The 27,821-nt window shown below is 32.7% G+C and overlaps 1 protein-coding gene across 3 annotated transcripts in view; it reads right to left on the reverse strand.

Annotated features, from left to right (window-relative positions):
• Window positions 1-722: 722 nt before the first annotated feature.
• The window catches only part of LOC145268348 (calcium uptake protein 3, mitochondrial-like), a 1,295,034-nt gene continuing 1,267,935 nt past the window's right edge, over window positions 723-27,821 (reverse strand). For all 3 annotated transcript variants that reach the window (XM_080123864.1, XM_080123865.1, XM_080123863.1), the window contains 3 exons: window positions 23,063-23,171; window positions 10,725-10,882; window positions 723-1,033 (listed from right to left, as the gene is read on the reverse strand). In XM_080123864.1, coding sequence (XP_079979990.1) covers window positions 956-1,033; window positions 10,725-10,882; window positions 23,063-23,171 — 345 coding nt within the window. In that variant the 3' untranslated portion in view covers window positions 723-955. The remainder of the gene's footprint in view (window positions 1,034-10,724; window positions 10,883-23,062; window positions 23,172-27,821) is intronic.

Genomic DNA, 27,821 nt, shown 5'->3' on the forward strand with positions numbered 1-27,821 from the left:
AAAAATAGAAAAAATAGAAAAAATGAAAAATAGAAAAAATAAGAAATAAAGAAAAAAGAAAAAAAATGAAAAAATTATAAAAAAATAAAAAAAATGAAAAATAGAAAAAAGAAATACAAATGAAAAATAGAAAAAAATTAAAAATTAAAAAAAATTAAAAAATTAAAAATAGAAAAAAGAAAAAATTAAAAATAGAAAAAATAAGAAAGAAAATGAAAAATAGAAAAAAGGAAAAAATTAAAAATAGCAAAAAAAAATTAAAAATATAAAAAATAAGAAATAAAGAAAAAAAATGAAAAAATTATAAAAAAATAAAAAAAATGAAAAATAGAAAAAAGAAATACAAATGAAAAATAGAAAAAAATTAAAAATTAAAAAAAATTAAAAAATTAAAAATAGAAAAAAGAAAAAATTAAAAATAGAAAAAATAAGAAAGAAAATGAAAAATAGAAAAAAGGAAAAAATTAAAAATAGCAAAAAAAAATTAAAAATATAAAAAATAAGAAATAAAGAAAAAAGAAAAAAAATGAAAAGATTATAAAAAGAAAAAATGAAAATATAGAAAAGAGAAAAAGAAATAAAAAAAATGTTACTAAACTTATGCTAAAATGTTTATAGTCGAAAAGAATAGTTGCCTGTAGATTTGAAAACAAAAGAGAAATAAAGAAAAGAAAAAAATAAGAAATTAAAGAAAAAAGAAGAAAAAAGGGAGAAAAAATTACTAAACCTTAGAAAATGTTTATTATAATAACTAGTAACCGATCAACATTTCATATACTTTTTGGATTAGTGGTTTCGGTTAATAGGTTTATTATTATATACCAAAAAAAGAATAAACGTATTTGAGTATGCAACAAAAACATATGAAAGTGTTTTTTTGTGTTATTGAAAAGAGAAAGAAAAAGACAAATAAGTTTTGTCAAAGAGAGACAGAAAAAACAGCATCTTTGCAGCCTCATATCATTGTCTTCATCTCATTTTTGATGCAGGATTTGAATGCAGACCAGTTTCCTTGTTGAGTAATCAGATGGGCCTGCAAAAAAGTAAAAAAAAAAAAAGAAAAAAAAAAAAATTTTTAATTAAAATGTTTTTTTTAAATAAGTAAATAAAATAAAAAAATTTAAAAAATGAATTAAAAAAATTTAAAAAAAATTTTTAAATTAAAAAAATAAAAATAAAATAATTTTTTTTTTTAATTTAAAAAAATAAAAATAAATAAAAAAAAACAATTTTTAAAAAATAAAAAAATAAATAAAACATAAAAAAAAATAAAAATAAAATAAATAAATAAAATAAAAATAAAAAACAGAATCTTATCACGATGTGATTAAAGGGTGGAAGCATGAGTTTCTTAGGTTCATTGATTTTCCTGAGTAACATCCGAGGACAAATTTTGCTAGTTTAAAATTCTATCTACGTTCAAATCTACTAAGTTTTAGGTAAAACTGTGGAAAAAGAGTTAAAAAAAAAAAAAAGAAAGTTGAACGGAAGTATCTCCAACTTTGTGAGTGAGAACACGCTTGTACAAAACAAAATTGATCATAGTTATATGACTGCTACATTTTCATTTAAACAATTGTTACTGCCATCATAAATAAGAAAAGGCAGATGACAAATGTGAAAAATGTTTTCTTTGCTACGACCAATAAACCACATCAGCGTTGTCAGAATAGAATTGATATAAGATCATTAAACGTAACCATGAAATAGCAAAAATTGAAATGTCTCCTGAGCATCAGATATATAAAAAATTTTTTTTATTGTTTTTGGTGCTTATTCAAATTGGCACTTATGGCGGCATTTAACAGTAAAGAAAACCCAGAAATGTTTGTATGATGTACGTACCAGTCATGGGACTAAGATGCAAAATTACGAAAATCACGTAATTTGACTAAGTAGACTTTCTTTTTTTTTTTTTTTTTCATTCAAGAAAATTAAATTTCGGTGGACAAGAGCAGACAATCTAGGTGTATGTGGAAACTGTAAAAAATAATCACTGATTACCTTCCCTTATTATGTTCTCTATATAAACATGGCATCGCCTGTCTCTTATCAGTAAAAAAAAAAAAAAAAAATGGCAAATTTGCTTTTCATAAATAAAACAAAACTACTTTTTGTGATTTTTAGAATATGAAATCCTTATTTGGTGACAAATAAGTACAATAGAAAAGTTTTTCTTCATTTTCGTTTATCGCTGTAAGTGCCAATCTGAATAAGCACCTTGTTTTTTCTTGAGACAAATGAAGCTGTTCTAAATTTGTCTTATATGTACAAAGGGTGTTTTTTTAGAAGCAGCAAACTTTTAATTAAAATAAATCACAGAAAAATATTTTTATTATACAAATATGTGGTTTATTCCAAAGATTAATTTCTGTCATTTATAATTTAAATAAATTTATAATTATAATTTATTTTCGAGCACATGACCCCTGTGGCTTGTGCATATATGGCATAATCTAAAGGCTTAATTTTCACAAACTCTACACATTAAATCATATTTTGGCAATAACACAGTGAATATTATCTTCCCAGTGATGTATTGTCTGGTTTATCAGTATAGACACGGGACTTTACATATCTCCTAAGGAAATAATCTGATGGGGTTAAATCATACAAATGAGGTGGCTGTTTCATGAAATTATTTGTTCATCAAATGTTCCTCCCAGTAAAATGATCATATCATTTGCAATTTTGCAAACACCACTCGGGCATCAATCTGTTTATGATGACTTACCAAACTAAGCTGAACTAAAAATAACCTCCCGAAAAAACAGATAATCCTGTTAGTAAATAAAAAAAAAATTAAATTAACGATTTAACTGCAGTTTCATAGTTTTCACTGATCATCAGAAGTGTAGTATTCAGTATCTAAAAAGGTGAGACTGGAAAAGATAAAAGTAAACTACTCAGATTTATTTATATTCTTTTTATTTATATATTGATTACTTATTATTTTGCTTATTATAATGCTTAATATTGATTGCTTATGATTAGGCTTATTATTGATTGCTTATTATTGATTGCTTGTTATTAGGCTTATTATTGATTGCTTATTATTAGGCTTATTATTAATTTCTTATTATTGATTGCTTATTATTAGGCTTATTATTAATTTCTTATTATTGATTGCTTATTATCATGCTTATTATTGATTGCTTATTCTTATTATGCTTATTAATGATTGCTTATTATTATGCTTATTATTGATTGTTTATTATTGGTTGCTTATTAATGATTGCTTATTATCATGCTTATTATTGATTGCTTATTCTTATTAGGCTTATTATTGATTGCTTATTAATGATTGCTTATTATTATGCTTATTATTGATTGCTTATTATTGGTTGCTTATTAATGATTGCTTATTATCATGCTTATTATTGATTGCTTATTATTGGTTGCTTATTAATGATTGCTTATTATCATGCTTATTATTGATTGCTTATTCTTATTAGGCTTATTATTGATTGCTTATTAATGATTGCTTATTATCATGCTTATTATTGATTGCTTATTATTGGTTGCTTATTAATGATTGCTTATTATCATGCTTATTATTGGTTGCTTATTCTTATTAGGCTTATTATTGATTGCTTATTAATGATTGCTTATTATTATGCTTATTATTGATTGTTTATTATTGGTTGCTTATTAATGATTGCTTATTATCATGCTTATTATTGATTGCTTATTCTTATTAGGCTTATTATTGATTGCTTATTAATGATTGCTTATTATTATGCTTATTATTGATTGCTTATTATTGGTTGCTTATTAATGATTGCTTATTATCATGCTTATTATTGATTGCTTATTCTTATTAGGCTTATTATTGATTGCTTATTAATGATTGCTTATTATTATGCTTATTATTGATTGCTTATTATTGGTTGCTTATTAGTATGCTTAATATTGATTGCTTATTATTAGGCTTATTATTGATTGCTTATTATTAGGCTTATTAATTTCTTATTATTGATTGCTTATTATTGATTGCTTATTAGTGATTGCCTATTATTAATTGCTTATTATTGATTGCTTTCAAGGCTTCTCAAGAGAATGATGTACGGAGAACTGGCAAAAGGAACCAGACATATCAGATTTTCATTCTGGCTAGCCAATTTCCATTCATTATCATTCATTATACCATGTTACTGACATGAAAAATTGAAAAGTTACACCTAAATAGCATTTTAGCTGACACAGGGACTATAATTTTTAGTAAATTTTCATATGTTAGTGTTGGACCATGATATTGGCAACATAATAACATACTTAGTTAGCCCCATACATCTGATAATATGGAACATTTTTAACTAATCAGCGAAAAAATAAAATCAGCAAGGAGAGTGACTAATATTTTTAATTAAAGAACAAGAAAATAGTTTTCCTCCTTTCAACTGAAAATTTATTTGCTTTTCTGTATAAGTTTTAAAATGTGCGAACATAAAAAAAATTAGAAACTAAAATGACTTCAGTATATCCTGAGAAACACTAAGTAGATATTTGATGACAACCTTCTATCTAATAAGACAATGGCATCTAGTCTAGTACACTATAGCATCTGCTGTGGCTATACAGTTCAAAACTAGAATTGGCTCTCCGGATGCACATCTGAGCAGGTGATAAAGAAACTGAGGTTTGCCCAGATACCAGGGTCTCCGTCTCGACGCTGCAGACAAAGTCCAACGGAAAGGTAAGCCAATATGGTCAGAGCCAGCACAGCCGCATGAGTTGCCAGAAATGTTGCAATGTTTCACCATCTGCCTATCGGAACTCGAGACCGGATTTCTTGTCGAGGTTTACTCCCTTTACCTCTGCCAAGGCAGTGGAGCTATGAGGTTTGAAGATTTTCTTTGTATGGGCACTTTTATTGATAGTACACACATGAAACTCTAGTCCCCTTTGAAGTAATCTCCTCCAGCTGCAATGCACTTCTTGTTCCATTCCAACTTCTGAAAGGCCCCATGGAAATCCTCTTCTGTAAGCATATCAGTGACGATTAGGCATCTCCAGACCGTTGTGTAGAATGTCATCATCGTACACATGAATTAGTGACGTCATCATTTCGTGTGTTTACTATAGTCTGGGTCAATTTCTATGGAAGATCATTTATGCAGAAATTTATGAATAAATAAAATGTACAATAAAAAAAAAAATGGACTAAAAAAACAATATAAGACTTACCTTTGGTAAAACAATTAATAACGAACTAACCAGATGATAAAACTAATTTAAACCTGTTCTGTTGATACATGTATCTAAAGATACTACTGCTTACTGGCGTCCATAGTTTTTGGAAAAAAAGCACAAAATTTGATTACCACCTTTTGTCATTTTAAATAATCAAATCCAAATGAATCTATTTTTAATCGATTTTGCTTTTACGATTTTTATTATCTCAAGAGTCATATATTCTATTATATGAATACATTTTTTTATTATTGGAAACCTGCTTATAAAAAAAATCTGTTTAAACTTCATATTGTGTAATATTTGAAATTAATATCATTTAAAACTTTTTAAAAATAATTATTTTTTAGAATTCTGTTTTTTTTTTTTGTTGTTGTAATTCAAACAGCAATTACCGAGAAAAAAATTATCAAGAAAAAGTGTTTTTCTTTTAAACATAATAATAATATTGATTTTATGTCCAATTTTAATCACAACTTTAAGGTAAGTTAAACAAACAACGGGATTTTACTAGCAAAAGTACCCGTCGTTGACTGGGTTCAAAAACAGTCTACAGAAAATGGACTCTGATTTATGAAAGTATGATAGGTTATGAAAAGAAAGGGTTGTAAAGAGATAGCTTCGAATTTGGGGGTATCAAAACCAAAGCAAAATATGATGAAAGTAAAAATAAAATAGATAAACCCCATAATTTATTATATCATACCTGTTCACACTGAAACACTTATCACAATATTCTGTAGATCTATATAAAAAAAACCTTGTTAAATTTTGTGACATATTTCCATTTTATGGAGGTCAGGTGCAAACGAACACCCCATAATTTTATTATACCATATTTCTTCAAACTGAAACATAATTATCAAAGTATACTTACGCAGATAGATATGAAAAGTTTTTATTAAAGTTTGTGCCTATTTTCATTCTACGGAGGCTAGGCGCGAACGCAGACCTCACAATTTTATTATACCATCACTATTTAAGTTAAAACATACTTATCAAAGTATTCTTATGTACATCTATATCAAAAACACTTGTAAACGTTTTTTTTTTTAATTTTTAAATTTTTTATTTCCATACTTTGTGAACCAGGCGCGAAAGCAGATCCCACACTTTTAATGAACCACCGTTCTGCCAGATCAAACATACCCATTCCTGTGTCTCGATACATCTTCTATCATTATATGTAATCAGTTTTTTAAAATAGTCAACCATATATGAGCCTATTCGTGACCAGACACACACACACCCACACCCACCCACACACACACACACACACACAGACATTAAGCTTTATATATATATATATATATATATATATATATATATATATATATATATATGAAATAACTATTTTTTAATTATTTAATCTTTTCAGCTTTAAAAAAATGTTGAAATTTTTATCGGCCTACATTTATTTTGTTTAATTTCCATAACATGAAATAGGAGGGAGGGTAGAACACCTAAAATATATTTCCTCTAATATATTTAACAAAACCTACTTTTATTATGTAAGTTTATTTAATAATGAATAAATATAAAAAATTTTAGGAAAATATGACTATTATTTGACTTTTGCTAGATTTTTAAAACATGGGTGTGTCTACAGCTTAAAAAACGTCACTACATAGGAACGTTTTAAATCGTCGATAATGTAAACATGACTTTTGTCTCGCATTTTCATTATGCTTGTATGCTGTAAAAAATTTTTTTAAGATGTAAAAAAAAGGTTAGCAGTTTATTTTGAATGGTAAAAAAAATCACAATTACATCGTGTTACATACAAGGGAGAGGTAAAACTGTGGCACATGTTGGAGGTACCTAACGACTATCATCACAGCCTCTTTCATCTCTTCATAACGACAGTTTCTAAGGTTTTCGTTGAGCTTAGGGAATAACCAAGTCACAGGGATCAAAGTCTGGACTATAGGGAGGATGAGGAACTGTCTTGATGCCCATCTTGGGTATGACAACATCTTTCTTTCTGATCTTCTCTGAGAACCCTTGGGACAAATTTTGTGCAAATCTTCTGCAGTTCTTCACAAATAGTTGTGTGTACCGTTCCCACACTGGCATTAAACTGCTCTTATTATCTCTATAGACACACAATGATCCTTATCTATGAAATTCTTTATTTGGCCAATCAACTCTGTTGTTTTGACTTTCTTACTCTTCATCATCCCTTACAGATTCTCTGCCTTTCTTTAATCTCTTATGCCACCCCAAAACTGAACCTCCATTGAGGGAAGATGGTCCAAAAGCAGTCTGAAGCATTCCATACGTTTCTGTGGCATTCTTCCAAGTTTAAAACAATTTAATTGCATAACATTCTTCTAAAGTGTCCTCACATCCAGATTGCATTTTTAAAATTCACCAGCTCTGACACTCAGGCTTTAGTAGGGTGTATTCCAATTCCTGCTGTAGCTATTCATTTGAACGTGAAATCATAAAAATCGGTCAGTCATCTCATAAGATGTATAGCTATAAGAAACTGGATTTTCATAAGTCTACGATACTTTTAAATGCCGCTACCAAAAAGGTCTGGAAACTTATTGAAGGTACCTCATATTTGCTCATAACTGGTGAAAAATTGAAAATATTTCCAATTTTGACAAAAATAACAGAGATCCTCATTATAGTTATGGTTGCATGAAAATAAAAGCGAAATCTCTAAGAGATTTTAAAGTGGACATACTAATACTAACAAATACTAACAAATAAAATGAACAATATATAACATATATATGAAAACTAAGTAAATAGACAAATAGATAAATTGGTTAACAAATCCCGATGATGATTCGAACTATGCAGTTAAAAAAAAAAAAAAAAGAAAGAATTATGTATATGTAAACAGGAAATTATTAACAAAACAAAAACACAAAAAAAAACAGAAGTCTGATATATAAAAAAAATTATGAATAGTGCACACATCTGGGAGTAAAGCACACAATCAGATAGTGCCAATTGAAAACGCTCATATTGTAAGTAGTCTCACAATATGATGTTCTACAGATGAACAATCTTATGACAGAAAATTTGCTCATAGAAATTTCGTTTAGCTTTAGCTATATATATATATATATATATATATATATATATATATATATATATAAAAACAGAGATGTGTGTGCCACAGACGGTTTCTGATTGGTTAATCCAATAATCACATCTCCTAAAAACCTATGGTTCCTACGTTCTTAACTTTACCATAAAATATTATGCTCTTATTTATTGTCCATCTTGGGAGGGTCTATTTTTTCCCTTACTTGCCATTTACAAATCACAAAATTACGAAACTTACACCAGCCATCACAATCCAACATTACTAAAGTGCCGTCTGGCGCTAGCTGCACACACGTACACACAACACGAAAACAAGCGCTGTCCTCCAAAGGACAGACTATTAGTACTACTACCATTCCCAGCACCCGCGCACACACGCACACACACACACTCTGGCGCTAGCCGCACACACGTACACACAACACAAAAACAAACGCTGTCCTCCAAATTTTTAACTATCACTTACTTAGATCTTATAGTCTGCCTTTCTATCAAAAGAAATTTAACTATCACTTACTTACATCTTATAGTCTGCACATTTTTTTTTATTTTAACATATTGATAATATTTTTATTACCGTTAACACTTTCATTCATTATTTCTGTTTAACCTGCGTTTAATCAAACACTTTACAATTACCGTTTAGTCAATAACAACCTATTTTATTTTTCTTATCTTACACCTGATTACATACATTATAACACAACTTTTTTTTTATTGGCTTTGACCCAGAAAATTTTTATTTAAAAACATTTTTTGGTTTGTCCCAGAGGGGCCTCTGAACATCCTTCCTCCGAACGGAGGAGCAAGCATTTTCTCCCTCCTTCGGGCATTTTCTCCCCCCCCCACTGAAACATTCAACAGTGACACGACTAGACACACAGTATACCATTAACTTTTTAAAAAATAACATGTTTTATTTATTTTTTTATTTATTAAAGGTAAGAGAGTAATTAATACTAAACTGTTAACCGTTAGTTTGCGTGTTCGATCCTGATCGATTCTACTTTTTTTAAAAAATTCTATTTGTTTATTAAATCCTATCCGAAGCGGGGAGGGGCTATACCCTTTCCTTCCACCTCCCCCCAAGGGTGGGTTCCTAACGGAAGGGCGTCCGATCCTCCACCCACCTATGGGCAAGCAGGGGGAGCTGGCCACCATCCCCCCACCAAAAGGGGAAGCCTGGCATTTTCTCACCCGAAAGGGGGGAGCTTGGCAGTTTCTCCCCCCAAAGAAGGGAGCCGGTGTCCCCCCCAAGGGTGGGGGGGGGGCGAAGAGGCCAGGAGGAGGTGACTTTTTTCCTTGGGTGGGGGGAGAAGCCTCCAGGCACCCTCCTCCCTGAAGGTGGGGTTGGGGATTATCTCTCCCTGAAGGGGGGAGGCCGGCACCAAGCATGTAAATCCAGAGGGGTGACTTTTTTTGTTACCCCTTGGAGTGGAAAGGGGGCCGATCACCCAGGCAACGCCGGGTAACCCCTGCTAGTATATAAATAAATTACTGACAAAACAAAATATATACTGGTGTATATAAATTTATTTATCAGTTCAAATATGGACAAGATATCGATGGAATGAGGGTTTATAGATGCTCTTTATACACAGACATTTCGAAGCCTAATACTTTTCATCATCAAGGCCAATGCTACATTTGAACATCTCAAAACCACTGTGTGGGAGTGTAGAGGAATTTGGCTGCAGACCAAACTTCAAGTATACCGAGCTGTAATTCTTACCATCCTCATGTATGCTTGTGAGACTTGGACCTTATATGCCAGACATGCCAAGAAACTGCACCATTTCTATATGACCTGCACCGCTTCTATATGATCTCTGTAGATTTTTGAAAATCAAGTGGCAAAACAAGATACCAGACACAGAGGTTTTAGTCCGGTCAAACCTTCCATCAGTACACACCATGTTATAGTAGAGCCAGGTTCGTTGGGCAGGTCATATATGATTCAAGGCTCCCAAAACAGCTCCTTTATTGGCGAAATGTCTAAAGGAAAAAGACTTGCAGAAGGACAGCAGAAACGGTTCAAGGACAACCTGAAGATCTTCCTCAAACAGTTCGGTTGGCATTCTAACTCATGGGAAAAACTAAACCAGGACAGATGTTCCTGGTATACCATAACTCACCAAAAGGTTACAAGTGCTGAATCAGTACACAATAAAGAACGCAAGAGGAAACGTAGTATTAGAAAAAAAGCACAACAATCAGAACTTCTGCTACAGAATCATCCCACAGGAATCCCACATGCAGGAAATACTTCAGAGCTTTTATCACTTTAACAAGCCATCTCCGAACTCGCAGAACAATTGACTGATAACAGTCATCTTTGCAAGCAATGGACGAACATCATCATGTTGAAAGAGAGAAGAAGAGAAGGAGGAGGAGGAGGAACAGAGAGAGAGAGGGGGAAGAGGAAGAGAAAGAGAAGGAGAAAAGGGGAAGAAAGATATACTTACGCGGGCACCACGATGAATACGATCCTTCATGATGGAAATGAATTCTCTATGGCTCAAATGACCATCACCATCAGCGTCGAAGATCTGAAAGACTGTGTTCACAATGTGGGGACCAAGATGGGTGCCAGTACAAATCTTAACAGCTCGCTGAAACTCTTCTATAAAACAAAATAAAATATAACAGATAAATAAGATTATATATATATATATATATATATATAACTACTTCATTTATTCACATAAATTTAATATACGAAAGTATAGATTTATGCATAAACTTTAAGTATTTACTTCAAAAGTGCTCAATACGTAGGTAGAGCTAGTTAGTAATTTATAAAATATATATGGCGATTAAGCTACACTGAATATTCTGCGTTTCATCCAACTATAGGATTCGTCAGGCTTATGCGTGAATTCTGTGGTTGCTTCTTGTTTTTATATATGTTGAGGATTTCTAGTTGGCCAATCAGCTTTATAGTATCCACCGCGCCCCTTCCTATCAGCCAATGGGCATGCATTTATCAAACAAAGGATCTGTTTTAGAACTAGGTTAGTGGTTTTAGGTAGACGTTCTCCTTTTTTTTTTTTTATACACATAAATATACCTATGTGTACACACATACATGCACATATATATACACATATATATATATATATATATATATATATATATACATATATGTGTGTGATCGTTTATGTATATTCATGTTTATTTAATTTATTTATTTGTTTGTTTTCTATTGTTATTGTTAGTTTTAAAGCTATTTTGTATCGCTATCCTAGAGTAAGTTTTATTTTGTGAACACAGTTGTTTGCTATTTCCCGCCTACAGTTTAATAGATTTTGAGGTTCTTTAAAGTACAGGATAGAAAATTTTTCATGGAGGCATAATTTACATGGGTCGTCTAAATGTCTGCATGTGGTAGCTTGTCTCATTATTTTCCATTCGACTACCGGCGAATGTCCGCTTTCTTTGAGTTCCCAGTATTTACTCGCTAGTGTTGTTTTTATACAGTGTTTTTTATTTTTGAATGTGCTTTTGTGGTCATAGTATCGGGTTTTGAAATCTAAGGAAGTCATGCCTATGTAATATTTCTTGTTATTCGGGTTTTCTTTCGCAAATATTGTTGCTTGATAAACTACGCTTTTTGTTAGACATTTATTTTGGACTGGGCAAAGTGTGCGGTGTCTACAATTGCATTTATCTTGTTCGTTATTAGTATTTTTATTTATGGTATGGTTGTTCTTGTCTGGGGTTGGTTTGTTATTATTATTATTATTATTTCTGCTAGTGTTGGTTTTATTTCTGTCATGGTGTCTACTTTTTTTATTGTTTATTTTGTTGTTGTTTACATTGTTTTCATTTAGTATTTTGTTATTATGTGCCTTAAATCCAAAAAACAGATGAACTAATACACCGAATGCGATGGCGAGCAAATTTCTTCCTTAAAAACGTAAACAAAAAAGAATCCTATGGTTTTAAAACCCTTAAAAATGCGAAAACAGTAGACCTTTTGATAAACTTTGAAAATGACCTTTTAAACGTAATTAAAAACCTAGAATTCCACAATCAACCTAACAATTTCCAACGGAAACTACACAAAATCGTTAGAAACATAAACAACTCTAATAAAATCTTTGTAAAAGCAGATAAAACAAGAAACTTTTATAAAATAGATAAACAAGAATATAGCAAACTAATCACAGAAAACATTACAAAAAACTACAAAAAACTAGACACAAACGAATGCGACTACATAGATATAATAAATACTGAAAGTAAACAAATTACCGATAAATTAAAAATTAGCGATAAAGTTGGCAAATTGAAACCTAGAGAATCATATATTCTGCTTAAAGACCACAAATGGGACTTTAATAATAATCCCAGCACCTGCCTGATAAACCCAACTAAACCAGAAATAGGTAGAATTAGCAAAACTATACTTTTTAGAGTAAACAAACAAATCAAACAGGACCTAGAACTAAACCAGTGGGCAAATACTACCGAAGCAATCACCTGGTTTAAAAATATAGAAAACAAAGATAAATGTATGTTCATACAGTTTGACATCATAGACTTTTATCCCTCGATATCCGAAGAACTTTTTAACACTGCCCTAGAATTTGCCGAAGCATACACTGATATATCCTCAGAAGAAATCAACATCATTAAAAAATGTAGAAAATCAGTTCTAATAAATAACAATAACCAATGGATAAAAACTAAAATGAAAAATTCATTCGATTTGGCGATGGGTGCCAGAGACTCTGCAGAGGCATCAGATCTTGTGGGATTATTCATTCTATATACCCTCACAGGCATATTCGATACTACGGATATCGGCCTATATAGAGATGACGGACTAGCTATAATAAAAAACTCCAACAAAGTCAAGGGAGAAAACTTTAAGAAAATCATACACAAAGAAATGAAAAAATTAGGCCTAAAAGCGGACGTATCAGCTAACATAAAAATTAACAAACTTCCTGGACGTCACGTTAAACTTAGATAAAAACACATATGAACCATACTTAAAAGATAACGCTACTCCAATTTACGTAAACCCTAAGTCCAACCACCCACCATCAATTATAAAACATATTCCTAACTCGATCGTAAGTAGACTCAGTAATAACTCAAGCGATGAAAATGCATTTAACAGGTCATCCAATATTTACGAAACAGCCCTAAAAAATAGTGGATACAAAAATATCGATATCAAATATAAGCAACAAAACACCAACAACTATAATAAAATTAAAAATAGAAGAAAAAGAACTATAATTTGGTATACGGCCCCATACAATCAAATGTTAAAAACAAAACTTGGCAAGAAATTTCTAGATCTTATTGAAAAACACTTTCCCGCAACCAACCCCTTACACAAAATCTTCAATAAAAATACCTTGAAGTTATCTTACAGTTGTTGCTAAAATTTAGAGATGATAATTAAGGCACATAATAACAAAATACTAAATGAAAACAATGTAAACAACAACAAAATAAACAATAAAAAAAGTAGACACCATGACAGAAATAAAACCAACACTAGCAGAAATAATAATAATAATAATAATAATAATAATAATAACAAACCAACCCCGGACAAGAACAACCATACCATAAATAAAAATACTAATAACGAACAAGATAAATGCAATTGTAGACACCGCACACTTTGCCCAGTCCAAAATAAATGTCTTACAAAAAGTGTAGTTTATCAAGCAACAATATTTGCAAAAGAAAACCCGAATAACAAGAAATATTACATAGGCATGACTTCCTTAGATTTCAAAACCCGATACTATGACTATAAAAGCACATTCAAAATTAAAAAACACTGTATAAAAACAACACTAGCGAGTAAATACTGGGAACTCAAAGAAAGCGGACATTCGCCGGTAGTCGAATGGAAAATAATGAGACAAGCTACCACATGCAGACATTTAGACGACCCATGTAAATTATGCCTCCATGAAAAATTTTCTATCCTGTACTTTAAAGAACCTCAAAATCTATTAAACTGTAGGCGGGAAATAGCAAACAACTGTGTTCACAAAATAAAACTTACTCTAGGATAGCGATACAAAATAGCTTTAAAACTAACAATAACAATAGAAAACAAACAAATAAATAAATTAAATAAACATGAATATACATAAACGATCACACACATATATGTATATATATATATATGTGTGTGTATATATATATGTGCATGTATGTGTATACACATAGGTATATTTATGTGTATAAAAAAAAAAGGAGAACGTCTACCTAAAACCACTAACCTAGTTCTAAAACAGATCCTTTGTTTGATAAATGCATGCCCATTGGCTGATAGGAAGGGGCGCGGTGGATACTATAAAGCTGATTGGCCAACTAGAAATCCTCAACATATATAAAAACAAGAAGCAACCACAGAATGTAGCTTAATCGCCATATATATTTTATAAATTACTATATATATATATATATATATATATATATAACTATTTCATTTACTCACATAAATTAATATACGAAAGTATAAATTTATGCGTAAACTTTAAGTATTTACTTCAAAAGTGCTCAATACATAGGTAGAGCTAGTTTGTAAGTTATAAAATATATATGGCGATTAAGCTACACTGAATATTCCGTGTTTCATCCACTCTAGGACTCTTCAGGCTTCAGTGTAGCTTAATCGCTATATATATATATATATATATATATATATATATATATATATATATATATATATATATTCGAGGGTAAACAGTTACATATGATTGCTACAAACAGCCATCTGTTATAGTCAATGAGACTTCGTCAGGCCATTCGACGCCATATAAAAAAAGAAAAAAAACAGCTCTTCAAAAAAAAGAAAAACTATAAAAGTTGCGTGTATTTATATGTGCTTGTATGTGTGTGTTTGTATATATATATATATATATATATATATATATATATATATATATATATATATATATATGTGTGTGTGTGTGTGTGAATATTTGGGTATGTATATATATATATGTGTGAATGTTTTTGTATGTGTGTATATGTATGCGTGTATATGTGTATGTATATATATATAAATATATATCTCGTTATGAATATGTATATATGAGTCTCTAAACGCTTAACGTTTGATTCTTCATCATAGAGATAATTCTCTTTTTTCTTTTTTTTCTCTATTACTTTTTATTAAATCCTGTCTCCCTCCCTAACTTTCACCCTTTTCTGATACGCGACTTGTTATGACAATGAACGCGTTTGCAAACCTTTTTTTGACACCCCAAAATTAGTTTATAAACAGACTCCTCCCACCTACTAACACAATTCACTGTTCGAGTAAAATCACGACCCACTTTAATCATTTCAAATTTTTATTGTCTATAAATCCAGATCTAGCACTTTTTGAACAAGTTTCCAAAAAGGTTGAAATGCGATTCCTCCATTTTTTATCCTTCTTTTTTTTTTTTTTTAGAGAGCTCGCAACTTTTATAATTTTTTTTTTTTTTTTTTGAAGAGCTCAGTCTTTTTTTTTTTTTATATGGTGTCGACTGGTTCAGGGTCGCCTGACGAAGTCTCATTGACTGAAACACATAGCTGTTTGTAACTGTTTACCCTCGAAATAATAATTAAAAATATTTTGCTCTTGTTATCGAGCACTATTTAACAACATCGTTGTATTCATTAGTCCTTAGTTTTGAACATCTCAAACCTAAATTTATATATATATATATATATATATATATATATATATATTTATATATATATATATATATTTATATATATATACACATATATATATATATATATATATATATATATATATCGCTAGTAAACATTCCAAATCCAAAGATGTATTTATTTCACACTCCAAGTGTTTTATTGTTAATATGGTATGTCGCACACATGTTTCATTAGATTGTAGAAAATCAGAGACAGAGTTATATTTTTCAGAAAAAGAACATAAATCTGTCTCTGATAAGATGGTTGATAAATTTCCAGCATGCAATGAAACACGTGTAAGAGACACAATAAAAGATTATGATATTGCTGTCAATGAGTAATCTCTGATCATGATCTGTGTGAGAACTCCTAATGAGTACAAACAATAATAATAATAATAATAATAATAATAATAATAATAATAATAATAATAATAATAATAATGTGATTTGAATCAACTGCATTAAAGAAAAATAGATCAAACTCAGGAAAACAGCAAATGCAGATTCTGCAGACAAAAAGACAAAACAGTAAAGTCATAAACAGTAAGTCACATCATAAGTGAATGCAGGAAACTAGTCCAAAAAGAATACAAGAACAGACTTGACTGCACTGAGAACTATGCAAATAACTGCATTTTGAAGTCTTAATAGTCATCAGTGAAACGTCTTAACTTCAGCATGAAAAAAATAAATCTCTATATTAACGTGCTTACATCCTTTTTTCTTCTGGGTGACTGTCGTTTAATTGTTATGACCTTCCATTTCTTGTAATAAATAATTCTACCAAGAATTCTTCATAAGTTCTGGTTTCGGTTTTGATTATAGCTGATGGCGTTCAAGTTATATATACATATATTTTTTTTTCTTCATAAGGTATGGTTTCGGTTTAAGCTGATGCGCCCAAGTCATATGTATATATTTTTTATTTTTGAAATCACAATTTTATAATATATAAAAATCAATAGAAAATTGACTCTATAATAATATATACAAAATCTGCAAGAATTAAAATATCATATTTGCATTTGATGACTGGGCGAAGCAGGGTGTCCCTGCTAGCTTAAAATGAATACTTTCGCAGTTTTAACAAAAGAACTACAGTAATATCAGGGCATCTCCATTTACGCTGAACATCCATAGAATGTCAACATCAATATATTACAGATGAAACAGTCTGCTGTAGAATTTCCACAGGTCATGCTAGTAAATAATAATAATCTGACGCATAAAATCAACAGTATGTTCTTTTATATGGCAGGGTGCATTCAAAATGAATGTTCTTGTTTAAAGCACAATTGCACCATGATACTGGACTTTTTAAATTTTAAACTTAAATTCAAGCCATTATCACCACACAAACAGTAAGGCCAAACATATAAAATCAACAGTAGGTTCTTTGATATGATAGGGGCGAGTTCCTCCTGGTGTATCACAATTCCAATCGGTTATTCCGTGCAAATGAAAGAAACTCATGACACCATGGATCAGCTACTGTCTGCTCTGAACTAAAATGACCATGGTTGGTTGATTAACTTAACATCCAAATCTGATCTCCAAGATCGCCACGGGCATCGAATATGTGCCTACATTAAAGATGGCTTCCCGTGTGACAGGGATATCTCCAGAGAAGACCCTAATTTACCTTATATGTGCTTCTGGGTTGCAGTTGCTTATACCACTGCATTTATATTTGCCCTTTATCACCCCCACAACCGCAGGGTTACTATCTTTAAAAGTATATCTAAGAAAATTGACCACATTATGTCTGCTCATCCTTCGGCTAACATTCACATTTGTGGTGACTTCAGTGTCCATAACGTGGAATGGCTGACCCACTCAAATGATGAGGGGAGGTTCTGTCATGATTTTGCCTTTGCCTATGGCCTCATTCAGATTGTGCCCAATACTACCAGTCAGTACGCAAGCCTTCTAGACCTTTTTCTCTCAACTTCCCCTGAGCTATGTTCATGTTCTATCTCCTCTGGGATCCTCTGACCACTCTCTTGTAGCAGTTAAGATAAAAATGAAATGTAATAAGTCTTCAGACGTACCTCTCCACCATACTGTATACAGATACTCTATCGCTGACTGGGATAGCTTCCGTACATTCATATCTGATCTACCTCTGCATTCCATGTTTAAAAAGGAAGTGTCCTCTATAGTATCAGATCTGACCGAATGGTTAATTGTAGGCATAGACCGATTCATACCAGCAAAAACCTAACAGCCAGCCATGGTTCTCCCCTCAATGTGCTGCTGCCATTGCACACAGAAATCACTTTTTCCATAGCTACTAACGTAATAGATGCACTGAGACTAAAGCTGCTTTCAAGACCACCAGCAACCACTGTAAAAGAGTACTAAAAAATGCAAGAGAGCTATATGCTCAGTCCGTTAAATCCAAAGTAGCTGAAGCAGCGGCTTGGTTCCCACCAGTTTTGGCAAATAGCAAATATGATCCTGAATAGAAGCGTGCGTTCTATCCCAACCATTATCAATGGACCAGAGGTCATCTCGTCAGCATCAGACAAGGCCAAAGTATTTGCCAAGAACTTTGCAGCTAATTCTACCCTATGCGACCAAGGCTATCAACTCCCCATATTTCCTTCTATAACACACAACACACTAAGTAACATACAAATATCTGTGCGTGAGGTCGTCAAGCTAATCAAGAACCTTGATTCCAGTAAAGCAACTAGCCCTGACGGTATTCTAATTATAGCGTTAAAAAAGCCTCAACCAGAACTTGCCCCCATACTTACAAAACTGTTTAAGCATTGCCTTAAGGAGAAGTGCTTTCCAACACCCTGGAAAACCTCATCAGTATACCCTGTATTAAAGAATTAAGGTGAGAAGTCATCTCCCCCTCAGTACAGACCAATAAGTCTCCTGTGTGTTATGAGTAAGTTGCTGGAATCCATATTAAATAGAGAAGTAGTCAACCACCTCAGCAGAAATAACCTTCTTAGTGACACGCAATATGGTTTCTGTTCTGCTAGATCTACAGCAGATGTGCTAACAGTTATATCTCATAGGATTAGCGAATCTCTTGACAAAGGCTTAATTTCTAAGGCAATTGCTTTTGACATATCAAAGGCCTTCGGTAAGGTATGGCATAAAGGCCTACTTCACAAGATTTCCAGCTACGGTATAACTGCAAATGTTTTCTCAATTATTAAATCATTTCTCTTTGATAGGTTCATAAGAATAATGGTTGATGGACAGAAATCAGAGGCCCACAGTATTAACGCAGGTGTCTCTCAGGGGTTCATCCTGGGCCCAACTCTCTTCTTGATCTACATCAATGATCTCCAAAAACAAATACTTAAATCATTCATTGACATATATGCTGCTGACACGACTATCTATGGCAACACATCAAAGGCCGTAAATGACAAAGTTCTCTCTGATTCTCTCTCCTCTGATCTTGAGCGCATGGTACAATGGGGGAAGAGGTGGCTGGTTACCTTTAATGCATCTAAAACCAAGTTCCTATCTTTACATCATACACGCTCTGATCCCCATCTGGAATCAATTGAAATGGATGGCTCTTGCCTAGGGGAGGACCCATGTTTTGATAAGCTTCTGGGTTTGACCTTTACTCCTGATCTGAAATGGAACACATATATCAAGTCTTTGGCCAAGGCTGCTGGGAAAATGGTGGGATCCTTTTACCACTCCAGAAGATATCTCACTAATGATGCAATTCTCTAGCTATATAAAAGCCAAGTACGTCCAAGGATGAAGTACTGCTGCCACATCTGGACAGGAGCTGGTAAAAACAGCCTATCCTGCCTTGACAGAGTACAAAATAGACTTTGTGGCTTAGTGGGGGATGCCCTTTTCTCTTCCCTGCAACCTCTCTCCCACAGAAGAGACGTTGCGAGCCTATTTTTTTTTTATTCGTATTTTCATGGCAAGTCCTCGTCTGAGCTTCAATCTCTAGTCCCCCCTTGCCAATCTTTCACGAAAAACATCCGACTAGCTGAAACCACTGTCAATAATTTTCCCACTCTTTGTCTGTGCCTTAATCAAAACGTAGATTCCATGAAAAAAGCTTCTTTCTTAGAACTGCACACCTATGGAACTCTTTGCTGCTTGCCTGTTTTTCTCCTGACTTCAATTTGGATGTCTTCAAGACCAACATAAACAAATTCCTGATGAACCGCCTTCTTAAGTAATGACACTTTATCAAATCTCCAATACAAACTATTACTACGATACTATCCCATTGATTACTGCATACAAAATAACCCTTATCCCTGAGTGGCTTCTGGGCCTTGATAAGTTGTACTCTCCATGTAAAAAAAAAAAAAAATTGTGGAGATCTTAAGGTAGTTGAATTGGAGTTGCTTTTTGTGTGATAGTCGGGCTGATGATCAACATTTTGTTAGACACCATGACAACGTTTGGAACCTGATTCACAAAATGTTCAGCCTCATTCTCTTGTTCTTACTCCCACCTTTACACATCGAACCGGAACTGATGAAGAACTTTGTGGAGGCAACGGACAAGGATGGCATGGGATTTACTTTTCTTCAGCAGAAGTTTTCTCGGATTAGGCTGGAAAAGCTTAAGGCTGGCATCTTTCATGAGCCTCAGATAAGAGAACTAATAGGACTCAATGTTTGACAATGAACTGAACGCAGCTGAGCTGTTTGTTTGGTGGTTGCTTAAGTTAGTGATAAGAAACTTTCTAGGAAATAACCGAAGTGCAGAATACAAGAAAGAAGTCGATCAACTTTTGAACAGCTATCAAAAATTAGAGGCTCGCATGCCAGTCAAAATGCACTTTCTACAGTCCCACTTAGACTATTTCTCTCAGAACTGTGGTGACTTCAGTGAGGAACAGTGTCATGAGAGAATGCTACCAAGGCTAATGGGATATGAACTTTCTTGCGGACTACTGTCAGTGTTTGAAACGAAATGTAGTGGCTGGCAAACACAAGGGAAAGTCACTGAAAAGGCCCTTCATCCATGATTAGATTTTCTGTAATATATCCTCTTTATCTTCTGAACTATGCAAGAAAAAATTATTTCTTTTGTCAAGAATTTTTTTTCCAAAATTAAAGGAGATAAATAGCACTAAATGTCGTTTTTAATTATTTTTACTGCCTCGTATCTCAAAAACGTGACCTGATTGGGCAAAATCAGTGCGATTTTTAGATTCTGCATAGCAAATTACCCTAGAATCACTTTACTTATGAAACTTTGCAGATAAGTGTAATAGATTCAGTATCTAACTTTTTTTAAATGGGAATTGACAAAGTATGAAGCCACTTGATGTAAGAAGTTAACAAAAATGAAAGATGGTTATCTTAGAATATACCTAAACATATACATACATGCATTCACTAATAATAATAGATTCCATAAATAGTTTTTTTTTACGGAAATCGCCCCAGACAATGCATAAAACCACTTGATGTAAGAAGTTAACAAAAGCGAAAGATTATTATCACAAATGCCTATTAGCCATAGTTTTGAAAAGAACAAGGTTGTGGATACAGGGAAACAATCAACAGGAAGAGATTTCCACAAGCCTGGGGTTCTTGAAAAGAAGGTACTGGAATAGGAAGCTGTATTACAATGAGGTATTAAAACAGTGAATTGATGAAGACCACTGGACCAACGAATCAAACGAGCTGACACAAAGAAAGCAGGGAATAGATCAGACAATTTTGAAGGACATATGTCATAATAGTATTTATAAAAAAGACTGAGATTAGCAAGATCACGTCTGTGTGAGAAAGATTGCAGTGAAGAAGAATGGTGTAGGAATCGTCATGGACTTTCTATTAGGTCTAGTTATATAATAAAAATATAGATTTAGCAATTTCCTTTCAGAAATACTACTGGGGGAAGGGGGTACCCGGCGTTGCCCGGGTGTTTGTAGGTGCGTGTGTTGGGGAGGGGGTAGATCAAAACAACCCTGTTTAAAAAAAAACATTGGTCGGGTGTTTGGAGGTGTAAAAAAAAAAAAAGGTAGGCTCGAACCCGAAGCCTTGACGCTAAGGTGGAAACGAAAGGGGGAAAAAACTCCAGACATCTAACCATCTCGGACACGAAGGGGAGGGAAAGTGAAAGCTGTGTTAATTTATCGTTTATAAAGTGAAATTAACAGGTGCTCGAAAGTTCAATCGCATGATGTTTGACCTTGACACGATTTGCGCTGCAAGCCAGTTTCTGTTTCCCCTGCCCCATCATTCGCTTATACTGAAAAGCGAAAGAAACACGTGGCGAACAAAAAATCCAAAAAAAAAATAGCACGTGAAAGTCGGGCAAATTAAATACACACGCGACCCCCGTTCGTAACCCGTACATATTATCATTTAGACAGCATATAAAAAGTTTTAATAAGGAGTGAGCCGACTGAGAAGCCTGGCGAAAAAAGCCCTTTGTGGACATACAGAAAAAGTGCACACACATACATACATAGATACATACATACACACACACATTTTCACTTTTATATATATACTAGCGGGTGTTTTTGGGTGTGTGTGGTCGGTGGGGTGGGGGGTGTTAATGAAAACCTAAGAATAAGCGAAGTAAAAAAAAAACAAAAACCAGAAAAATGAATGTGAAAAATAAAAAAACATGTGAAAAATGGCTTAAATAACCCTGCTTCAATATTAAAATTTAAAATATCGAAAAAAAAAAAAAGAAGACATCTCACACCACGATTCGAACCCAAAACCTTTAGATAATGAGGCCGCACTCTAAGCAACTGAACTAAGACAACATCGCCAAAATTGTGTCACTTTTTCAAATATTTAAAGTAAATCAGGTTACAACGTCGTATGACGCATGCATAGAAGCGAATTTTTCATGAGAGGAGGGTTTTTGCTGACCCCCACCTCTGTAGAAAAGTGCTGATTTCAGGGTGAAAAAATTAACGTTTTTGGGCAATTTTTCGATATTTGTCGGGCGAATGTTGGAAGTTTAAAATGATACCGATCTGGCGAAAATCCGTGACCCGTTTGAAAAGTTTTTGCGAGACATACAAACACACATACATACAAGCACAAATTTTCGCTTTTATATATATATATATATATATATATATATATATATATATATATATATATATATATATATATATAGATTACCTTGTGAAACTGCTTGTTCAGCAAAAGTATACATTCTCATTGCAATCTGAAAGTCATCAAGATTATTCAAGAACTGACAAAATTTCTTGAATTCTTCAAAAGTAATTCCCTGAAAAAAAAAAAGAAAAAAAAGAGAAATTACAACTTGTTAACAAAGAAAATAACATACCACGGATGATAAAAAAAAAAAAAAAAAAAAAAAAACGATAAACATTTTCATTGTTATTTTTTTTCTGCTTCTTATTTGTAACACTATGTTTTTTTTTGCAGTGTGCAGGGGGGAGTACATGCCTAAGCTTGTAACATTCCTCAAATGGTTATGTGTGACGTTGATTCGTATGATTATTTGTAATTGAGCCAATATATTCGTGGTCGATGCGATGTCATATAAAACTGAAAAGAAATACTTATATTCAGTTTACAAAAAATATGGAAATCTCTCCAACAAGACAGGAAGCCACTTAATGTAAGGAACTAACAAGAATGTAAGATGATTATCACATGTAAGATGCTAGGGAGAAAACAGTCAGCGGGAGGAAATGTCCACAAGTCTTTGCTTCTTAAACTACTGGAATAAGAAGCTGTATTACAATGTGGTATTAAAACAGCGAATTGATTAAGACCACTAAAGCAAGGAGTCAAACGAGCTGGAACAAAGGAAGCAGGGAAAAGATATGGACTTTTTTCATTGCTTAATTTTATTACTGGAATATGCCGGCATAATAAAAAAATAAACTCCTTCAGTCTTTGACAGACTATGGACACCCATGAAGAGGTGCCTGCACATGAAACATTTGTGGCAGGTGGTGTGCGATCTCCAACCACACCTCTCCTGAGTCAACATTGTTAAATGTCAGTGGCAAGTGAAGTGTATGTACAGAACGACTGGAAACAAATGCCGGGATAAGCGGAGAGCACATGCCGCACCTAGAATTCCCAAACGGTCACCCATCTGGTACTAACCAGGTTGGTTAGTTGTTTTTGTTTTACGGCATATCAACCCGAATCCAAAGATTTTGAAGAACAATTTTTTAATAGAATATATTTGTTGTTTTCAAGCCGGTTTCTGTTTAACCCATAGTTGGAACCCTAACAGGTACTACCACTCTGGGTCAGAGTGGACCTGGGAGCAATGGTAATTAAAGGGTGGCTCCACACTCACCAAAGCCCACAAGCTGGGGCCTTACCACTGGATATAGTTTAAGGTCATATCCAGGACCCCCATTGAGGGACTTTTACCCTCTGCAGGGGGGCAGTCGGTGTATTCTAATACCCCACCGACAGGGCCGGTACTAACCAGGCTCAACATTGCTTAACTTTGATGATCTGATGAAAACCGGTGTGTCAACAAAATTATGCCGTATATGCCGACATTACCCACACTAATTTGACTTGTGTTTAAGGAATTCCTATAGTTTTTTTTTTTTTTTGTGTGTGTGTGTGTGTGTGTGTGTGTGTGTGTGTGTATGCACATAACTATTATTCTCTAACACAATTCTTTCTTCGTTGCCTCTATTTTGTCTTTGTTCATAAGAGTACTCCCCTTTTTTATAAGAGCATTTAATACCTCTTCTTTTCTCAAAACACTCTTCTATTTAACATTAAGGGAAAGAGCTTGATTTTATTTTCTGCATAGTGCACTATTTTTGTGCATCAAATATAGAAAAACGTAGGATCGAGTCCTAAACATATACACTTACTTAACTTTATATATAGAAATAACATCATGTCTATAGAGATATATAGACATACGCACATGCATATCTTTATATATAGAGATTAGATACTGTCTATAGAGAGATGTAAACATATGCACATACTTAACTTTATATAGAAAGATTAGATACTGTCTATAGTGATATATGAACATATAAACATACCTGACTTTATATATAGAAATTAGATACTGTCTATAGTGATATATAAACATATACACATACATAACTTTATATATAGAGATTAGATATTGTCTATAGGCACATACACAACTTTATATGTAGAGATTAGATCGCGTCTATAGAGATACATAAACATATGCGCATACATAACTTTATATATAGAAAGTAGATGCTTTCTATAGAGATACATAAACATATACACATACATAGCTTTATATATAGAGACACACTGGGCAAGTATTGTGCTTTTAGCAAATCCTTGGATCCGATATGTTGGGTTTGATCAGATTTCACATTGCAGATCCATATGATCATGGATCTGTCATTGCGTTGCAGACGGTTGAGTGAGGCCAGGCCCCATCATTCACTGCTATATATTAGGACACTCCCAACACAGCTGCTATACAACTAACCCCTGGTAGAGAGAGGGCCAGCAGGTAATGTTATCAGAAGCAACAACTCACGAAATTACGCCCAAGATACCCTCATCCTTGTGGCCGTACTGACATATCCATCACTTGCAATAGCATACCTCTAGTTTTAAAAAATGAGAAAGTAATCCGGCAAAAATGCAAAACCTTTTTTTTTTTTTTTTTTTTTTAACCTTTCTCGTTTGTTTTTATGAGATTTTTCTCATTTATTTTGACATAAATGAATGGACGAGGTATGGAATAAAGACCTTTGAAATCGAGTGGCTCAATGGGGACACATTTCAATTGACACCGGTTGACTGCGAACGCATGTGTCATATGCAAACAAACATACACAACCTGTTGTTTATTTTATTCATTGATTTTAGATATTAGGAAAGATTTAAAGAAAAGTGGGGAGCGGGCTATATATATATATATATATATATATATATATATATATATATATAGGCAAATGTGTATTTGCAGTGACGTAAATTATCTGACAGACAAAAAATTATAAAAATTATTTATTTTTATATAAAACACATTATTAGACCCTAAGGCTGAAATAAAATCCGAAAAAATTTAATTTTTATTTCCACATTTTTTATTAGACTAAATATACGACAATCGAGGCCGCCAACTTGTTTTGAAATTTTGGCCTTTCTAAGGATTGCCAGATTGGCCTTTTTGGGGCCACATTTGGCCTTTTTATGCTCTTGCATCGACCATGGTTCCAGGCAAGAGCATAAAAAAAGGGCCAAATTTGGTCTAAAAATGGCCAACATGCGAAACCTTAGAAAGGCCAAATTTTCAAAACAAGATGTCGTACATTTAGTCTATTAAAAAATGTTGAAAAATAATAAAAATTAAATTTTTGTCTGTCAAATAATTTATGCCGCTGAAATATTGATCCGTGCTGAAATAATAACGTTATTATTTAAAAAGCCATTCTTAACATGGGGAGAAGAGGGTGTTTTGTACCTATTCTGTACTTTAACCATACAATTGAATAAAAAAACGGTAAATTTTTAGATTAGGTCCACCTCCACAATTTTCTTTTAAATGACAACTTTTGTAGGTTTTTGACTATGCTGAATACGGAAATCGCATTGAAATTTTGCAGAAATAAGTAGTTATTGAGATATTAAAAATTTGTATAATGCATTGTAATCTCTGGCAGCCGTCTTTTTTACACGCTTGCGCGCGTCATAAACAAATCTACGCGCATAACAAAGATGGCCGCCAAAGAATACAATGCATAAAACAACTATTTATATCTCGATAACTACTTACTTCTGCAAAATTTCAATGCGATTTCCATATTCAGCATAGTCAGAAACTGTTAAAAGTTGTCATTTAAAAGAAAATTGTGGAGGTGGACCTAATCTAAAAAAAAAAAAAATACCCCCAAAAAACATATAAAACTTTAATTAAACTTGGAAATACGATTTAAAAAATGGCGCAGATCACTAAGTGCATTAGCATCCATTAATCGACTAATGTGGCCTTATTGCAAAATAAGCTCCGGCTACAATGTTGAACACGCCATTCACATTGTTTTTTGTTTTTTTTTTCAAGTTAAATTCAACTTTCACAATATCTTTTTATTTTTTATGATTTCACGATATCTTTTTTTTTAATAATAAATTGTTAGTTGAAAGCATAGAATAGTTACAAAACACCATCCCCTTTCTATGGTAAAAATGGCTGAAAAAAAAATATTAGGTACTCATGCAGAGAGTGGTTCGTGCTAAAATAATAATGTTATTATTTAAAAAGCCATTCTTAACATGGGGAGGGGAGGGTGTTTTGTACCTATTATGGTACTTTAAACTTACAATTGAATAAAAAAATATATTATAAAACTTTAATTAAACTTGAAAATACGATTTAAAAAATAGCGCAGATCAGTAAGTGTATTAGCACCAGAAATTGCTAAGTGAAATACAGAAAAGTTTCTACCAAGAAAACCATTATTTTTTTTTGCTATTCTTACGAAGGGGAGGGGATGGTGTTTTGTCACTATTCTGTGCTTTCAACTAACAATTTATTAAAAAAAACAAAAGGTAAATTTTTCACATTAGGTCCACCTCCACAATTTTTAACATGGGTAGGTTAGGGGTGGTTATTCCGAAAGCCGTTCTTAACATGGGGAGAATGGTGTTATTTATTCCAAAAGCTGATTTTAACAGACGAAAGACAGGTAAAAGGTTAAAACACGTGGTTAGGCACGGGTGTTGTTTATCCCGAAAGCCGTTCTTAATATGGGGAGGTTGGGAGTGTTTATTTATGGCCGCCAGTGAATTATAGTGCATAGTACAAGTCTTTAAATCACGAAAACTACTTGCCTCTGCAAATTTTAAATGAGATTTTCTTATTCAGCATAGTCGAAAATTGTGGAGGTGGACCTAATGTAAAAAAAATACCCCCCCCCAAGATATTGTG

Source organism: Euprymna scolopes, chromosome 43 (assembly GCF_053919585.1).
Source record: "Euprymna scolopes isolate OS-2025 chromosome 43, ASM5391958v1, whole genome shotgun sequence".
Lineage (NCBI taxonomy): Eukaryota > Metazoa > Mollusca > Cephalopoda > Sepiida > Sepiolidae > Euprymna > Euprymna scolopes.